At 39.3% G+C, this 17,765-nt stretch overlaps 1 protein-coding gene across 6 annotated transcripts in view; it reads left to right on the top strand.

The window, feature by feature from the left end:
* NCOA7 (nuclear receptor coactivator 7) overlaps nucleotides 1-17,765 on the top strand; it is a 146,958-nt gene that overhangs the window by 19,315 nt on the left and 109,878 nt on the right. For 5 of the 6 annotated variants that reach the window (XM_034962810.4, XM_034962808.3, XM_063605449.1 and 2 more), the window contains one exon: nucleotides 5,921-6,034. The exons of the other annotated variant lie outside the window; for it this stretch is intronic. In XM_034962810.4, the coding sequence (XP_034818701.1) occupies nucleotides 5,985-6,034 (50 nt within the window). In that variant the 5' untranslated portion in view covers nucleotides 5,921-5,984. The remainder of the gene's footprint in view (nucleotides 1-5,920; nucleotides 6,035-17,765) is intronic. 6 annotated transcript variants of the gene reach the window in all.

The following is a 17,765-nucleotide window of genomic DNA, read 5'->3' on the forward strand; positions in this document are numbered from 1 at the left end:
TGTTGGCTAGGCTGGTCTCAAACTCCTGACCTCAAGCCATCCACCTGCCTCAGCCTCCCAAAGTGCTGGGAATATAGGCATGAGCCACTGCGTCTGGGTACCCTTGTAAGTTTGTGGCACACGTTTGTATCTGGTTCTGCGTCCTTCCCAGGTTTCTCTACTGTTACAGGGAGTGTTCAAATTTCTGACCTTGTGTAACATTGAAATTTGAATATTTTTGCTTTGTTTAGATGACAGTGTGGCTTTGAGAGACTGAACACCTGTCATATTTTGGTATAAATATATTTTCTAGGAGGAAATGCCTGCATAGAAAGGTCCACTTTGATCTGTTCCTTACGTGACCAAACACAGTGTGACCAAGCCTCAATGTGTACTCCTGACATCATTTCATTTGTATATTAAGAAACATGTTGTTGGGAAAACAGCTGATGGGCCTCATGGATATACTGCTGTTTTTCTAGTCCTGACTTGTTATACTTGAATATTCAAGGAACTGCAGTGTGTTGGAGGTGAATCCAAAAAGCCATGCTTTGCTATGTGGGTCCACAGCTGTGTGACCCACACCTGACAGGCTGAGAGGTATTAATTAATTTCCTGAATTCAACAGCACTAGCTGTGGTACGGCAGTTATTTAAATCCAGTCTGGGGTACACTCCAGTGTCTTTCAATAACCTTTGGAGCCAGAAAGCATTTGGGGATGAGCTAGAAAAAGTAGTCCGGAGTCAACAACATCCAATGCTGCAGCACAGAATTTGCAAGTTAAGACACATGTACCTAGCCACTGGGACAGGGAGGTCATTGAGGACCTCCAGCTGTGTGACCCACAGCTGTGTGGGTCAGTTTGGTGTAGTTAAGGGGTCTCTGCTGGTTCTGTTCTTTTAAATGGTGCCATGTGTACAAACAAGGAACACTTTTCTGATGATTCAAAAAATACTTTGTCTTCCTCACAGCTCTTTTGAGGTAAGGATTTTTATGTGCTATTTTTATTTGAATAATGAACTGGATTTAAGTTTAATTGACTATCCTGATTTAAGATTGCAAAAAAAAATATTTAGATGGAAGATTCACCTTGTGCTTTCTTGTGAAATTCTTTTTGGTCTGCAATACACCATAAATGCAGGAGACTCTTAGAAGTCAGCATTTAGATGAGTCTAGAGTGTATTGATGTGAAGGAAAGTCAACATTAAATGAATGAAGGGCTTTTAAGAAGCCCATTATGACCACTTATAATGGAAAATGTAGTTCCCATTAGAGACTGATTTAAGGAGCTCTGGTTCTTCACTGAAGCATGAAGGCTGCAGTGTGGTGTTCTGTGCAAATCATTTTTATAGCATTCTCTACTGAGCTCCTTCTGGTTAATCTGTTGGTGTGTCTAAACCTGTAAGAACTGCATCTATCATGTTTAAGGAATACAAAAATTTCCAGAAACTTAAACCAAAGATTAGCATATTTTTCATTTACCTAATAGGATATTGAAAAATAAAAAAAGCCTTACTGGTTGTAATCAGACACAGCAGCACCAGATGTCAACTACTGGATCATTTAATCTTTTTCTCTTGTGCATATTTTCATTAATATTTTTCTACTTGAACCAAATATTAGTTTCTGGCTCATCTTGCAGTATAAAAATTTTCCAATTAGATTGCTGTAACTTAATTTTTATTCATGACTGGAAATTTAATAGAAATCATTGCTTTTGTAACATGTAGGAGATGAACTTTAAAATAAACCACCTGACCCAGGGCAGGGCAGAGAGCCTAGGATTCTGATCTTTCCTGGAGTCTGAGGGAGGCTGGCATGAGACTCCATCCTCCATCCCTAAGTAATTCTTAATTTGGGAGGAATTTTTGGATTTGTATTGGTCTGCCATATAATTGACGTTATCCCCAGTCCTGGATTAATTTAACTCCTTGCTTAGCTTTGATATGGATTTCTGCCTACTTATGTGCCAGTTGTTTAGGGAAGTATAGTAAAAGTGAAACTTGGTGTTATTTGACTTGAAGGAATTTATGGTTGGGGCGAGGAGACTAATTGAAATGCTGTTGTCACACAGTATATGATTAAGTGCCTTGCAGTAAGTTATAGGTGATATATGAAATAAGCTCTTTAGGGGAGAGGAGCACACACAAGTGGTCAGGGAAGGCTTTGAAGTAGAATTGGGCCTTGTCAGAAGGAGGAGCCTAGCAAGGTTGCCTCGTGCCTGAGGAAAGAGTGAGGATAAAGGTGCAGAGTTGGGGAGACGCCCAGGGGGTTCAAACCACAGTGTGAAACTGAGCTCATGAGAGTTAGACACTGAGCCGCCATCTTTCCTTTTTCTTCTTTCTCCTTGCACTCGAATTCTTGAATGAGTACTAACTACCCCAACTCATGGTAGCATGGCTTCCACTCCCAATACGTCACTAATGCAGTCCCGTTGGAGGTCCTCAATGACCTCCCTGTCCCAGTGGCTAGGTACATGTGCCTTAACTTGCGAATTCTGTGCTGCAGCATTGGATGTTGTTGACTCCGGACTACTTTTTCTAGCTCATCTCCAAATGCTTTCTGGCTCCAAAGGTTATTGAAAGACACTGGAGTGTATACCAGACTGGATTTAAATTGCTGCCGCACCACAGCTAGTGCTGTTGAATTAAGGAAATTAATTAGTACCTCTCAGCCTCAGTTTAATGGAAATAAGGACATCTAAATCATAGTGTGGTTGAAGGATAAAAAGATAACATAGGGATAATATGTTGAAATAAATGGCTGTTGGTAGGCAGGCATCAAGATTAGTTCCCTTTCCGTACCTGGTAGCCATGCTTTCCTTGCCTGAGTGTGCCTAGCCCCTTTCACTTCTATCCCTTTGCTCTGGCATTCCTGCTTTCTGGAATTGAAATCCTAACCACTTTACCCATTGAAATCCTAACCACTCTGAAAGGTTTATCACCTCAAGCAGAATTGAACTTCACATCTTTTGGATTCTTACTTAGTATTATTCATTGGACAGCCCCAAGTTACTACCCTACAGTTTAGTTATCTGCACAGTCATATTTTCCTGACTGGATGGAAAACTCTTTGAGGGTGAAGCCCAAGTCAGGGATGTGAAGATAAACTAGTAAGAGCTGAGACTGTATACTCCCATGTTTCTGTACAGGGCTGAATGAATAGTTGTCAGGCTTCCAAGGTGATCTCATCATCATATTGTTTTTTCTCCTTTTCTTCCTAACCACAAGCATATGCTGATAATTTCTAATTCCTTTCCTCTAGCCTTCACTGCCCTTCTGTGCTTTCAGTGTAATCAAACGTCTGGTGAATGTCTCCAACTCCACTATCCCATAGCCGTCTCAAAGGCACAATGTCCACAACCGATCTCTTACCTGCTTCTGCTCCCCTGTCCTACATGCAGCCTGCCCTTTTCATGTATATTGTACTAGATCTTCGGTGTCATAGCCCACGCAGTTCCTGAAGCAGAAACTTGGAGGACATCCTTCATTCCTTACTTTCCTTGTTATCTACACTGCATGACTCATCAAATGTCAACTCATCAGTCTCCTAAGTATTTATTGAGTCCATCCCTCCTCTTTCTGTGTCAACTACTGCTGCCTAGTTTTGGGTGCTCCTCCCTCAATTAGTTTGACTGTAATTTCTTTTTAATGAATCTACTTCACCCTGTCCTTAAATCCTCTCACGTCAATCCTCTACCTCTGCCGTCTGATTATGCTACACTCCCTCATGGAGAACTCTCTGGTGGCGCCCTTCCATGTACATTGGGGATGAGAAAATTAGTTTTATCTCATGGACCAGCTCTGATGGATTTGGTAATGGCTCTGCAAATGCTGCCGCTGGGTTCAGCATGAGCAATTGATGGCCTCTGACAAGGTGCGGTGAAGCGGGTGGGCTGCACATAGCCAGCTAGGATTAAGTCCAAGCTCCTTAGAGCAGCATACAAGGCTTTCCGTGACCCAGATCCTGCCCATGTCTTCATCCTCAGCTCACTTTACCCTGGAACAGAAGGGAACGATTTTGTCTTCTTGCTTTTGTTCAATTGAAACCTGCTTGCTCATACCCTTTACCTAGGAAATGCAATTTTTTTTTTTTTTTTTTTTTTTTAGACGGAGTTTTGCTCTTGTTGCCCAGGCTGGAGTGCAATGGAGTGGTCTCGGCTCACTGCAACCTCCGCCTCCCAGGTTCAAATGATTCTCCTGCCTCAGCCTCCCAAGTGCTGGGATTACAGGCACCTGCCACCACGACCGGGTAATTTTTGTATTTTTAGAGAGACGGGGTTTCACTATGTTGGCCAGGCTGGTCCCGAACTCCTGACCTCAGGTGATCCACCCACCTCGGCCTCCCAAAGTGCTAGGATTACAGGTGTGAGCCCCTGCGCCCGGCCGGAAATCCGTTCTTAACCTACAACCTTAGTGTGTGCTCAGGATACCTGGGGTGGGCCTTGCATAGTGTTAAGTGTTATTTAATTGTTTTTAATTGGCAAATAGAAATTATATATATGATATTTTTTTCAATGATATTTTGAAAATATACATTAGAAAATGGCTAAATTTAGCTAATTAAGTATTTTTCCTGAGGTCTATTTTTCAGCAGTACATATCACATTGTCTTGAAATCCTAAGTGTCTCTCCTGAAAGACGATATATACTGTTAGAGCAAATATCATGTCTTTATCTTTGACCTCTGGGACTTATCACACTCCCTTTCATGTAGTATGTATTGTGGATTAATTTGTTTATTGAATTGAAATGAATTAGTAAATAATTTTGATTGTGAATACACTTTGCTTTATTTATTTATATTTACTAATTTTTTTTTGAGACAGAGTCTCCCTTTGTTACCCAGGCTGGAGTGCGGTGGTGCCATCTCGGCTCACTGCAACCTCTGCCTCCTGAGTTCAAGCGATTCTCGTGCCTCAACCTCCGGAGTAGCTGGGACTGCAGGCGCGCACCACCATGCCTGTCTAATTTTTGGTATTTTTGGTAGAGATGTGGTTTCACCCTGTTGGCCAGGCCGGTCTCAAACCACCAATCTCAAGTGTTCTGCCTGCCTCGGCCTCCCAAAGTGCTGGGATTACAGGTGTGAGCCACCGCACAGCCTGCTTTTTTTGATTTAAATTTGATAGGTGAACAAACTATTGCTTCAGGGTGAAAGGACAAATTTTAGGAATGTTAGTGCTCTGCAGAAATTTAGACTGGTGAATCACTGAATAAGTAGACAATTGGAAATTTTTGAGCAGGGGAGTGGCATGATAAAAGTGGTATTTGAGGAAGCTTGATCTGGAGACAACCTTTTTTTATATTATAGGCTTAAGCCACTGCTGGCAAGCGTGGGTGAGGGTCGCAGGGGTGGAGAAGAGGGAGACGCAAGGGTTTAAAGCCATGCTGAGGAACAGCTTCCTGTGTCTTTGTACTTTCATTTCCACATTTGCTCAAGTGGGATGTACTTGCTGGCATGTTTCCGAAAATAAAATAGAGTGCTGAAGTTATTTTTATTTTTTAAAAAAAACATTCTTGTAAAACACCTAAGTGAGCCATTTTACATAATTATCTGAGACATATGCCTTATTAATTGCTTGGGAAGAGTGATTATGAGTTCAATTTTTTAAAAAATAATTAGCATCTACATAGTTAGGCTACAATCTTCCAAAGTCAGTGAAGGTTTTTATTTTGGCATGTTTTAAAATAGTTGTTAGTTGTGAGGAAAATACTGCAGTTTGGTTTTCCATCAGGTTTTGCTTTATAGTTTAACATCTCCATTCTGATTGTAGTTTCTCCCATGGACATTTGCATTTCATATTTGACTCATGTGACAGTGTTTCCTGGTTAAAGTTTATTTTTCATTTGTTTTGGTCCATGTAGTTCTACTCCATTTTATTTTTCACATTGGCCAGTGTAAACTTTTAAGTTTACAGTTGCTTTGTTATTTTTTCTTGCAGGGTTACGACTCACTGATTAAAAAGAGGGACTTTTTCAAATACTTTGCACTTTTGATTGTGTATTATGGATACCAAGGAAGAGAAGAAGGAACGGAAACAAAGTTATTTTGCTCGGTAAGCATTCATTTTACAAAATTGTTATCAGTACTTTAAAGAAATATTTGAGGGGACTTTGTCCTCAAGTATTACTTCGCATTTTGTGTTTTGTGCTTGTTCATAAATAGAGCAGGTAACCAGGAGAAGTAAACTATACTTTGCTTCATCCATTTTATTCATATTAGAGGAGTGTAACATTTGGTTCTTCTCTTTCTAGCTTTGACACTTCTCTCAGGCCAGTGTTGCTCAGCGAATCCAGCTGTCATGCTCTGACCTGCAAATTGCTCCAAATCCCATGTTTAGCAACCTACCTTGAATTTTAAATCCTAAGTGCTTCGCTCCTACTGTTCTGTAGCTTAATAGTTGGACTATAACTGAAAATCTCTGACACATTTAAAGCTTATCACCTTGTGGGGAGTCTATTACTAAGAAATATTTTTGTAGGTAGGTGAAATGGGTGAAATTATATTTTTGAATCAGAGTCATTTTTAAGGCTGGAACTTGTCCAACATAAATAAATTTGTTGATATCTGAATAGAAGTAATGTAGTATATGATTGGTTACCATTTACAGATTTAAATGTCTATGTGGCAGTCACTCACTAAACATAATAAAATGAATTATATGCTAAACATTTGTAAAACATTTTGATAAGCCAGAATGTTTTCAGATTCAGAGAACATAGGCTTAAAAACATTATGTTTCTCCTAAATTGAAATACATCTTAAGAACTGAATTTAGCCTTATTCCATCCCCAGTCCCCAGGCTGTGCTCATTAGAGATGCATTTATTATTTTCTAAACATGAGCCTTGGAGCCAAAACCAAAGTTTGTTGTTGATGTTTTTATCTAGTAATTAAGCTAGATTTTAGGTTGATAATGGGAAAAGGACAGAAACAATTTAAGGACCTACTATGTACTGAGTTGTTTACTTATTATTTTAATTGTCTTCAAAATAAATCTATGACATCGGTTAATTTATCTCCATTTTACCAGTGATGCAACTAAGACTCAGAAAATATTTTGTCCATTTCATGCAGCATAAGTGTCAGTATATAAGGCCATCTCCAAAAGGCATGCTCCAGTTAGGAATAGTAAATCATGAATAAGGTTTTGGGGAAGCACAAGTTAAACTACCAATTGTAGTAAAATATTTTCTGCTATTATGACTACAGAGAGTAACCAGATTAGGGAAGGAAGACATCAGGCATCTAATGGATGAGGCATCAGAAAGATAGGATATTTAGAATAAATAAGATCTCCAAAGTTTTTATTTTGAGATAATTTTAGATTCACCTGTAGTTAGTTGTAAGGAGTAATAGATACCCTGTATTCTTTATCCATAGTACAGTATCACAACTAGGAAATTCATATTGATACAATCCACCAGCCTTATTCAGAGCATTCATTGTATGTGTGTTTGTGTGTATTTAGTTCCATGCAGTTATATCACATGTAGATTTCTGTGGTCACCATCAGTCAAGATACAGAACAGTTGCATTAAAAGGATTCCACATGCTACCTTTTTGTATCCCTACTCACTCCTTCCATCTGCCTGCCTCCTCTGACAACCACTATAATTTGTCATTTCAAGAATACTAGGTAAATGGAATCATATAGTATGTAACCTTTGGCATTTAGCTTTTTCTTCCCTTCAGCATTACTCCCTTGACATCCCTCAAAGCTGTTGCATGTATCGATAGTTTGTTCCTTTTTATTGCACAGTAGCATTCCATAGTATGGATGAATCACAGCTTTTTAGTCATTTACCCATTGAAGGGCATTTAGGTTGTTTCCAGTTTGGGCTATTTATGAACAAAGATGCTAGATGCTACAATCATTTATGTACAAGTTTTTGTATGAGCATGAGTTTTCATTTCCCTGAGATAATTGTCCGAGAGTGCAATTGCTGGGTCAAAGGATAAGTGTATTTTTAGTTTTATAAAAAACTGCAATACTCTTTTCTGGAATGGTTGTAACATTTGACATTCCCATCAGCAAAGTCTGAGTAATCCAGTTTCTCTGCATTGTCATTTGGTGGTGTCAATATTTTTTATTTTTATTTTAGCTATTCTGATAAATATGTAGTGATATCTCATTATGGTTTTAATTTGTATTTCCTTAATGGTTAGTGAAGTTTAACATTTTCATGTGCTTATTATTAGCCATAGTGTATCTTCTTTAGTGGCATCTCCTTTCCTATCTTTTGCCCATTTTCTAATTGAATTGTTTAGGTTTTTACTGTTGAATTGTACACATTCTAGTCTTTTGTTGGATATGTGATTTGCAAATATTTTCTCCCGGACTGTAGTTTGTCTTTTCATCCAGTTAACAGAGTTGCAGAGCAAAAGGTTTTAATTTTGATGTGGTTCAATTTATCAGTTTCTTCTTTTATGAATTGTGCTTTTGGTCTGAATTCTAAGATCTCTTTGCCTAGCTCTATGTTCTGAAGATTCTCTCCTGTTTTTCTTTTCTGAAAATTTTATAACATTATGTTTTATATTTAAGTCTGTGATCCATTTTGAATTTATTTGTGGATAAGATATGAGTTTAGGTCAAGATGGTGGTCATGCTTCTCCTCCCCTTCCTCCCCGTCTCCCCTCCTCACCTCCTCCCTTTCTTCCTGCTCCTCTGCCTCCTCTTCTTCCTCCTCCCCCTTCCCGCTTCTCCCCCTTCCTTCTTTCTCCCACCTCCTCCTTCCTCCTCCTCCTTACTTTCTTCTTCTTTCTTTTCTTTCTTCTTCACTTGCCCTACATAGTGATTTTAAGAGCTATAGTGCCTTCTCAGCCTGAATCCAAAGTGATTCCTGTAGTAAAGGTAACTGCCGGTTCATGAACAACCTGCTCAATGTTAACCTCTTCTTGTTCCTAAAATGTAGAGTCAGGGGAGCCCCTGAAACTGAGAATACAAACCAAAACTGTTCTGAAAGAGCAGCACAGTTTTTTCAACTCAGAAATGTAAAATTGTCTTGCTTATCATGACCTCTTCTGAAAAGTATTCTAAAAATGAAACAAAAAACGTATCTTAAAATGCTGAAATGTGATCTTGGGAGCATAGGGACAGTGGCACAAGGATGAAATCAGTGGTGCTCTTAAGACAGTAAGACAACATGATTTGTAACTAGGAAATGAGAGAGATGGAGAGAGGAGAATGGAGAGAAGAGGGGGTGGGAGCAGGGAGAGAGGGAAAGAGACAGAGAGAGAAACACTGACTGACAAACCTGTAGTTTAGCTCTTACAATGCAGTGGAAGCCAGAAATGGTCAAGCTATTAAAAGCAAAAGGCAAACCAAAGAGAAAAGAACCCCCTTCAGCCTATAATCAGAAAAGAGCCATCCAAAGTTATACATCTTTTCAAATGCCTTCTGACTTAACTGTGGAATTACCATGTGGAATTAGCAACAGAACTTACTTGAAAGCTGGTTTCTGACAACGTAGAGCAGAGTTCTCTGGAGCAGCGTACTTCAGAGCAGTCCAAGCAAGATCTCTGGAGAGAAGGATAAAATATCAGGCCAAGGGTGAGGCCAAACTGATGCAATCTGTTTTCTCTAAACTAAATTATACCACCTTACATAAATCTCAGCTAGTGTTCTGAGGAAGTCAAAAGGAAGATTTACCCTGATGCTGTGCCTGCTGCCACAATTACATATCTGAAACCCTAAAAACTGCTTTTCAGACTGCTTCCCCCTTCCACCTAGGAACACCTAGTTTTTCCTCCTGAGTAGTTAAATAGCCAATGTTTTCTTTGTGTGCTATCTTGTCATGTGGTTTCATAATCATTGCATGACTGTGTTTGATAAATAGTCCTTTGCCAAACCTGTTTTGTTGACGTTTCGCTCTTTAACATCAAAGTAGAGTTTAAAATACCCTATTTTAATAATTTTGGATTGAAATTAGTGATTTGAGGGTCACCCAGTCTTTCCTTTCTTATAATTTATCTTGAAATATGCCTGTGTAACTCTAAATAGAGGGGTGGATTAATACTGCTACTAGATAGAGTAATTCTGGATAAGACCTGATGAATTTTTTGGATTTTCTGACCCTGGTCCAACTTGTTTTCAGGTTCTTCAGGATAGTTTTATAACAGTTGTTAAATCTAGATTGAATGATTTGTGAAACTTTTTCACAAATGGTTTTGCAAATAATTTATATATGCAAAATTAGTATATGTCTATATTAATTTCTTGATCCCTGACAGATCTTGAAAACCAAATGAAAAACTGAATTACTAAAGCAAATTATGCTTTCTGTACTATTTGTACTGTGTACAATTTATGCTATCCTCTGGGGTGACTATCATGTGTCATTTGTTACATCCCTGCTGACTCTTCCTTCCCCTTGTAGTTAGAATGCAAAATTTTCTTTAGTATTGCCATACAGGGCTGTCTTCTTACACACTTGCTTGACATTATTTGGCTTTTGTGATTTCCGAGTAGGTCCTCGTATGCCATTGGTTGAAGATTCTTTGAAAGCATTTTTTCAGGATCAAGCGTTGATTGAAGATATCCAAAATACATCTGTAGTTGAACCAAATGGTGTTTTGTGGGAGGTTTACTTTTCCCCTCTGATAAGGTGTGAGAGCCTGGGAGTAAACAGTGAGTAATAGAGACGAAGACACAGACTGGATGTTCATGTAGGTCCCTTGCTGGCTCCCACCTCCCCTATTCCCTGGTTGTCATGAAAAGCAGAACTGCTGCTCCCACCTCCGCTTTCCTCTTAACCCAGCCTTTCAGAGCAGCAGTAGCAGCCAGCACCACCTCTGTCATCATTCTCAGTGACAAAGGATGCAAAGTGTAGAACATTTCTTAGCTCCCATCTCCAGCCTCTGCCCTGGCAATTCTTCACCCTTGAACCTCTGACCCACAAGCAGAACACCTAGCGTTTGCAATTCACTCCAGTGTATAACCTCTGGCAAGTTTTCTAAGCTTCCTTTACCTTACATTTCTTCAGTTGTTAAATGTTGCTAAAAATAACCAACTAACAAGATGCTTTTGAAGAAGGAGACATCCCAACCAGCCAGAACTGGAGAGAAGCTCAAATGGGACCCAGCAAGGAGGGCCAGAGCTGAACAGCTTGTCCCCTTATTCTCTTTTCCATGGCAGAGGAGATTTGAACCCACTGTATAACTTTCTCTGTTGTGTGAATAGTACACTTTGTAGCTTTCGTGTTTAAGTAAAATGAAACCAAGATGGCTATGAAGATTGAGGGTAATATACGAACAGTACCTGATACAGTGAGTACTCACACATTCCTTTAATAACAAATCATTCCTGATCTTACTTCTGTGTCTACCTACATCTTCACCTAATTTTCATCTTGACCTCCCACTTTCAGCCCATGAGCTGCTCCTGTTGTTCAGATCAGGGAAGAAGGAACACTTAACGACAATCCAAATTGGAATCATATCGTTTCCCAAAGATACTTTGCTATAAGCACAGTTAGTTAGGTTCTGGGATATAATGAAGTGGAGTTATATAGTCAAAGGGCCTTGAGAAACCTAACAGCCTTTTATTTAACAGTTGGACCCTAAGCCCATGAGGTGAAAGGGTCCATGATAGGCTGACTCTATCCCAGGGTACTTTTAGATATATTAATTGGTAATCAGAGCCTCACCACTTGTGTGGCTTGACGAACCGTCATGTCAAGCGGCGTGCCAGTGATACTGGCCCCCTTGGTCCTCAGAGTGGCCAGGCAGGGGTTGGGTTTGTCAGAGACCTGGGCTGGTCATCTTTAGCTATGATCAGCATCTTACCCCAGGGATGAGTAGAAGTATTATCATCTTTCTGCATGCCTTGATATGAAAAAGGCTTTTGTAAAAACGGATCCAGATTATCTTCACACCAAACATCTGATTTAAAAAAAGTTCATCCCTAAATATAATTTGACTGCTATGGGAATTTATACTCAAAGGGGTTGAATAACTTCACTGAGATAAAAGTAGGCGTGTCAGGATTTGAACTCAGGTCTTCCCTTCTCCATCCAGAGCTTATGCTCTGCAGTGCTGCCATGTGCCCCTTTAGTGGCAAAACGGGGCTTATAGAACACAGGTCACCTGACCTGCTGCTACTCACAGTGTGGGTTGCGTAGACTTCTGTGGGCAGTCTTGACAGCTGAACATTAATTTACACCAGTGTAAATTAATTTGGAGAAATGCATCATAGGTTCTAAAGGTCTAACTTATAAGCGACCTTTTCAAAAATAATTTGTTTATAACTTGACAACATCCCATAATCCATATCTTATCAACTTATTCATCTATAATATGGTTAATGTCAGCGTATTAACCTACCAAGACAATAGGAAGCAGGCAGTCTGTAATACTTCACCTGTGTAAGTCAGGGTGTTGCATTACAGTGATCCACTTTACTCCCTAAGATTGCATGTTGTCTGAAAAGAGCAGTTGCCCATGATAGAAATGAATGCAGAAATAATTCTGTACAAAAAGCCTTTCTTTGTCATCTTGGTCAAATACAGAGTCTGAGGTCCAGTGGAAGGCATCACGTGGATGGATCTGGGTGATTGATCTGCAGCACTGGTGGAGCACAAAGTGGTATGCTCCTTGTCTCCAGCCCCACAGAGGCAACCTTTGAATCCTAGGAAGCAGCCATCTCTTTGTGGTGTGCCAGTGCCAAGAATGATTATACCACGTGGGTGGAGTGGTGTGATGTGAACTCTTGCCCTTTCTTTAATTAACTGTAGATTGTTTTTTCCTGCTGGCCAAGGGCTGTTAGAGATTTACCATCTTAAATCATCTTTAGTATGTCTGACATTTGAGGAGAAATTTATTGCCCATTGTTGGATTCAGATACTCAGTCATAGCACAGTTTTAATTGTGTTGATACATAAAACGCAAATAGAACAGTTTTAAGTACTTGCTAAATGTTAGCTTTATACTTTTTTAATATTTGGTCATTTTATTTTATCAGTTTCACTATGCCTACTGATTCTAATACAAGTTAATAATAATAGCAGTTGTTGGTACTTTATGAAGTAATTTCACAAGCATTCTGTTTATCCTTAAAATGATCCTACAAATAAATATAAATGCAGGTAATGAATCTGTTGTTCAGGAGGTGAAATAACTTACCCCAAATCACTTAGCCTTTAAATGGAGGGCCTGAGCCCCGAATCCCTGTCTGCTGTGTCTGTATCTCTGAGTGTTATTCTTCATGTTACCTCAGTTTACATTGCACTAAGTATTAGTGTCTACTTTGTCTGAAAGGGAGATTAGAACATGTTGTTAGGGCCAAGCATGGTGGCCCATGCCTGTAGTCCCACCACCTTGGGAGGCTGAGGCAAGCAGATCACTTGAGGTCAGGAGTTTGAGACCAGCCTCACCAACATAGTGAAACCCCGTCTCTACTAAAAATAGAAAAATTAGCTGGGCATGGTGGCACAGACCTGTAATCCCAGCTACATGGGAGACTGAAGCAAGAGAATCACTTGAACCCAGGAGGCGGAGGTTGCAGTGACCCGAGATTGCTCTACTGCCCTCCAGCCTGGGCGACAGAGTGAGACTCCATCTCCAAAAAAAAAACAAAAACAAAAAAAAACATGCTGTTAGCATCATAATGTGATAAATAGAAAAAAAAATTGTATATGGGCATGGAAGGAGAATGTTACAGTTGACTTTACCAGAAACATTATTGGATTTCAATTTCAAAGCGCCATCCACCTGAGATGAAGCGATCCACAGCACTGCTCAAGGACACTCTCTTGCATGATTTCCATAGCTTTTATTTGTTTATTGGTTTTACAGTCAATCTCCCCGCAAATGGACATCTGGAAGGTGGAGACTCTCCAATCGTTCATTATTCTTTCAAGGGGCCTATTCAATAGTGGTTGGCATACAGCAAGTGTTAAATACTTGTTGATCAACTGACACAATATTCAAAACAGTTTCTTTAATGTAGGATATAAATGGTTTGTGAATTTTAATTTTTATCACTACAAATTTTTCAGTATTCAGCAATTTTATTAATCTTAAAAATATTGAGAATATTTCAAAACCATTTTCTATGAAAAAGCTGCTAGTACCTTATTTGACAGTATTACAAATTACTAACTAAACTGTTCTATGAGCCGTGATGTTAAGGCTTATATTTTGTATTTTCTCATTTGAGTTCAGACCAGGCAACTCTTAAGTGAGTATTTACAAATTGCTTGACATTCATTACTGGGAAAAATATCCATGGTCAAGTTTTATCTGCTAATGTTTTCAGGAAATCATTAACTTTTTTCTAAAGATTAAAAAAAGGCTTATAAACATTTAGCCATTAATAGTTAGACTCATGCTTTTTGCTTCGTTTTTGAGGAACAGGCTAAGTTACTTAATTCTGTGTAAAATACTGCAAGCTGTGGGTTATAACCCGTTAGGGTCTCATGAAATCAGTTTAGTGGATAAGAAACAGCATTTTTTTTTTAATGGAACAGAACAGAATAGATTAGACTGGACTAAGCTGGACTGAAATAGAAAATATCAGAATGTGTTGTATGTAGTAAGAATAAATATTTGTTTATGAAAATTGTGTTTTAAATGTTAAGTATGTACATATTGAATCACAGTTTAAATTTTTTTATTATGGGTCAGCATTAAAAAAAGACCCATTGATTTAGAGGATTCCTTAATTGTTAGCATATTGGGAGTGAGGGTTTTTTTATCATTCAAAAATGAATTTATTTGAAAATTATTCATCTAACACACATTGGCTGATTGGCAGCTGTCCATAAAGTGCCTGTTCAGTAAATATACTTACCCACACTACAGTTTAATGGGTTCCTATAAACTAATTTCAACGAATAATCACAAGCATGTTTCTGTTTAACCTGAAATCCCAGACTGATTGGTCATTCCAAATCCTGGTTCAAGAACAGTAAAGTCATCTCACAAAACCCCCAGATGGAACTATTGTGGTGAAACTTGGGAGACTTTTGCTTTTGGACCTCCTGCAGGTTTCTTCTCTATAGAACTACTTACTACTGTGGAGCTTTGGGTCTAGTTTTCCCCAAAATGGGAATAATAGTACCTACCTTATAAGGTTATTGAGAGGATTGAATGAATTAAAATATATGAAGTCTTTAGAATAATACTTTAAAAAATAAGCACTAAATAATTTTAATATAAAAGCTTGCTCCCTAAATGGTGAATACAGGAATAAATGAGAAAAAATACAAATATATAGATACAACTGTTGGGTAAATTTCAGGGAGTTTATAAGTCCCCTAAAACTTGTCTGTAAACCTGCTTTAGTCATATGCTTCAGTGAAAGGTCCAATACTCCAGACTCCAAGACAGATTCCAGGGAAAGAAAAGTGATTTAAACTGTCTCCTCTCCTCCCTCTCTTTTTAAATTTTTTTCTCCCTGAGACAGAGTCTTGCTCTGTTGCCCAGGCTGGAGTGCAGTGATGTGATCTCGGCTCACTGCAAGCTCCGCCTCCCGGGTTCATGCCATTCTCCTGCCTCAGCCTCTGGAGTAGCTGGGACTACAGGCACCTGCCACCACGCCCGGCTAATTTTTTTTTGTATTTTTTAGTAGAAACAGGGTTTCACTGTGTTAGCCAGGATAATCTCGATCTCCTGACCTCGTGATCCGCCCACCTCGGCCTCCCAAAGTGCTGGGATTACAGGCAGTGAGCCACCACGCCCGGCCTCTCCTCCCCTTTTTATTAATGTTGCTGACAGCTGAGGAAGAGTTCAGCTGAACTGACTCCTGAATTTGGACTTAAACTTGGTACTGTTGGCTTGAAACAACTTTTGTCACATTGCTGTGGACTGAATGTTTTAATCACCCACCAAAATTCCTGTGTTGAAACTCTAAATCCCTAATGTGATGGTATTTGGAGGTGGCTTCTTGGAGCTAATTAGGTCATGAGGCTGGAGCCCTCATGATAGGATTAGTGTCCTTATTAGAAGAAACACAAGAAAGATGCACACTTTCTCACTACCATGAAAAGACACAGCAAGAAGGTGGCCATCTGTAAACCTGGAAGTTGGTCCATCCAGGAACCAGATCACTCCAGCATCTGGATCTGGGACTTCCTAGCCTCTGAAACTGCAAGAAATAAATGTTCGTTATTTGAGCCACCCAGTCTGTGTTTTTATTATTAGCAGTGCAAACTGACTAAGACATACATGTATTTGAAACCTTTCATGGTTGCTGGTACAGTGACTCTTCAGCAAGAGAAAATTGAATTCTGAACCAGAAAATGCTTTGTGTGCTCCCAGCTCTGAAGCTTCATAGTTTATACTTGCAATTCAGCTGTTGGTGATTTTTGTAGAAATTTTCCTTTCTTTTCTCCTAAAATTCACATCTGAAAATTCCAAACAATCTTCACCCGCTCTGCCCTCATACGTCAACTGCTAGTTACATATCCTCCTACGCATCTTGCTGGATTAGTATTCCTGGGCAGAGCTCAGATATGTCACTTATGTGTTCCATCTTCTTTCTGGCATTTGAGGTTCTGCACAATATGACTCCTTCCTCCCCTCCTGTCTTTATCTCTTGTTTTGGTTTTCTGTACATGTCTTACACTTTGCCCCCTCAGAACTATACCTTCTATACAAAGAACTACTCTTCTTTATACTCTCCTTAAATATAGCAATGTACATATCACTCTGTCACACCCATCTTTAACTGTGACACTGTCTTCTTAAGGCTGTTCCTACTTTATTTCTCTCCCTCCACCCAACACACACAACTACATGATCCCTCTCTTGCCACTGGACTTTGAGGGTGTTGGGGGACTTTCTTATGCCTTCCTCTGGGGCCCTTAACACAGCTTGTCTTGGGATACATCCAGTAACAGTCTCATCTGTGCCTTATTTGTCTGTTGTCATTTATTGTCAGGTCTTTTTAAATTTTATCTTTCTCACAGGGTCTAGCCCCGTACCAGCACCTACCAGTCATTCACTAGGATTAATAGCTAACATTTGCTGAATTTACCATGTAACAGAGACTGGTGTTCTCGTGTAATCTCATAATTACCTTAAGGAGTAGGTTCTGTTATCATCCTGATTGCAGATAAAGATGTTAAGCCTATAGATGTTATGTAACTTGCCCAAGGTCACATAACTATGTGGTGGCAGATACACGTCTCAGCCCAGGTACGCCTGACCTCACAGCTCACACCCTTAAATCATTATGGCTGTATTTGTCATTAAGCTATGTTGAATTGAATTTTCTAGAACCTATTAGTTCTCAATCTCAGTGGGAATCACTGGCCTAAGTGACAAAATGATTAAAAATATATTTAATAACTAAACTGATATTTTCTGATTGTCAGTACAAACGTATTAGGAACTTTGGAACAAACTAGAGAAGGTCTACTCTACCAGTGAAACTTGGGAATTCCCTACATACCAGCAAAAAATGTCAGCAATCTCCTGACCTTACCTTTTTGGAGTGTGGCAAGAATGTCTCTGTTATTGCCTCTATAGATTCAGAGTTGGAGGCCCCGACAAGTACAATTCTCCCAGCTTGGTCATTTCTATTGTAAAAGCGAAGACCTGGTTCTTGAGCCAGCGGACACTTGTTCACACATTTTTACTTCCCTTTTTCTTTATCATTTCAAATAAAGTTTGCATAAACAAAATGGTTAGGGTTTCAGGTTTTTTCTGCACTCATTTTTGTGGTGTATTATACCAGTGAACATGCAGCAGCCTTGCCTACTTGTTTTAATGTTTTGCTTCACACACATAAATGAAAATGGTAATGAATGAAAAGGAGAGTGGCCAAGGTTTAAGAAGACGTAG

The sequence above is a fragment of the Pan paniscus genome, chromosome 5 (genome assembly GCF_029289425.2).
Source record: "Pan paniscus chromosome 5, NHGRI_mPanPan1-v2.0_pri, whole genome shotgun sequence".
NCBI classification, from domain to species: domain Eukaryota; kingdom Metazoa; phylum Chordata; class Mammalia; order Primates; family Hominidae; genus Pan; species Pan paniscus.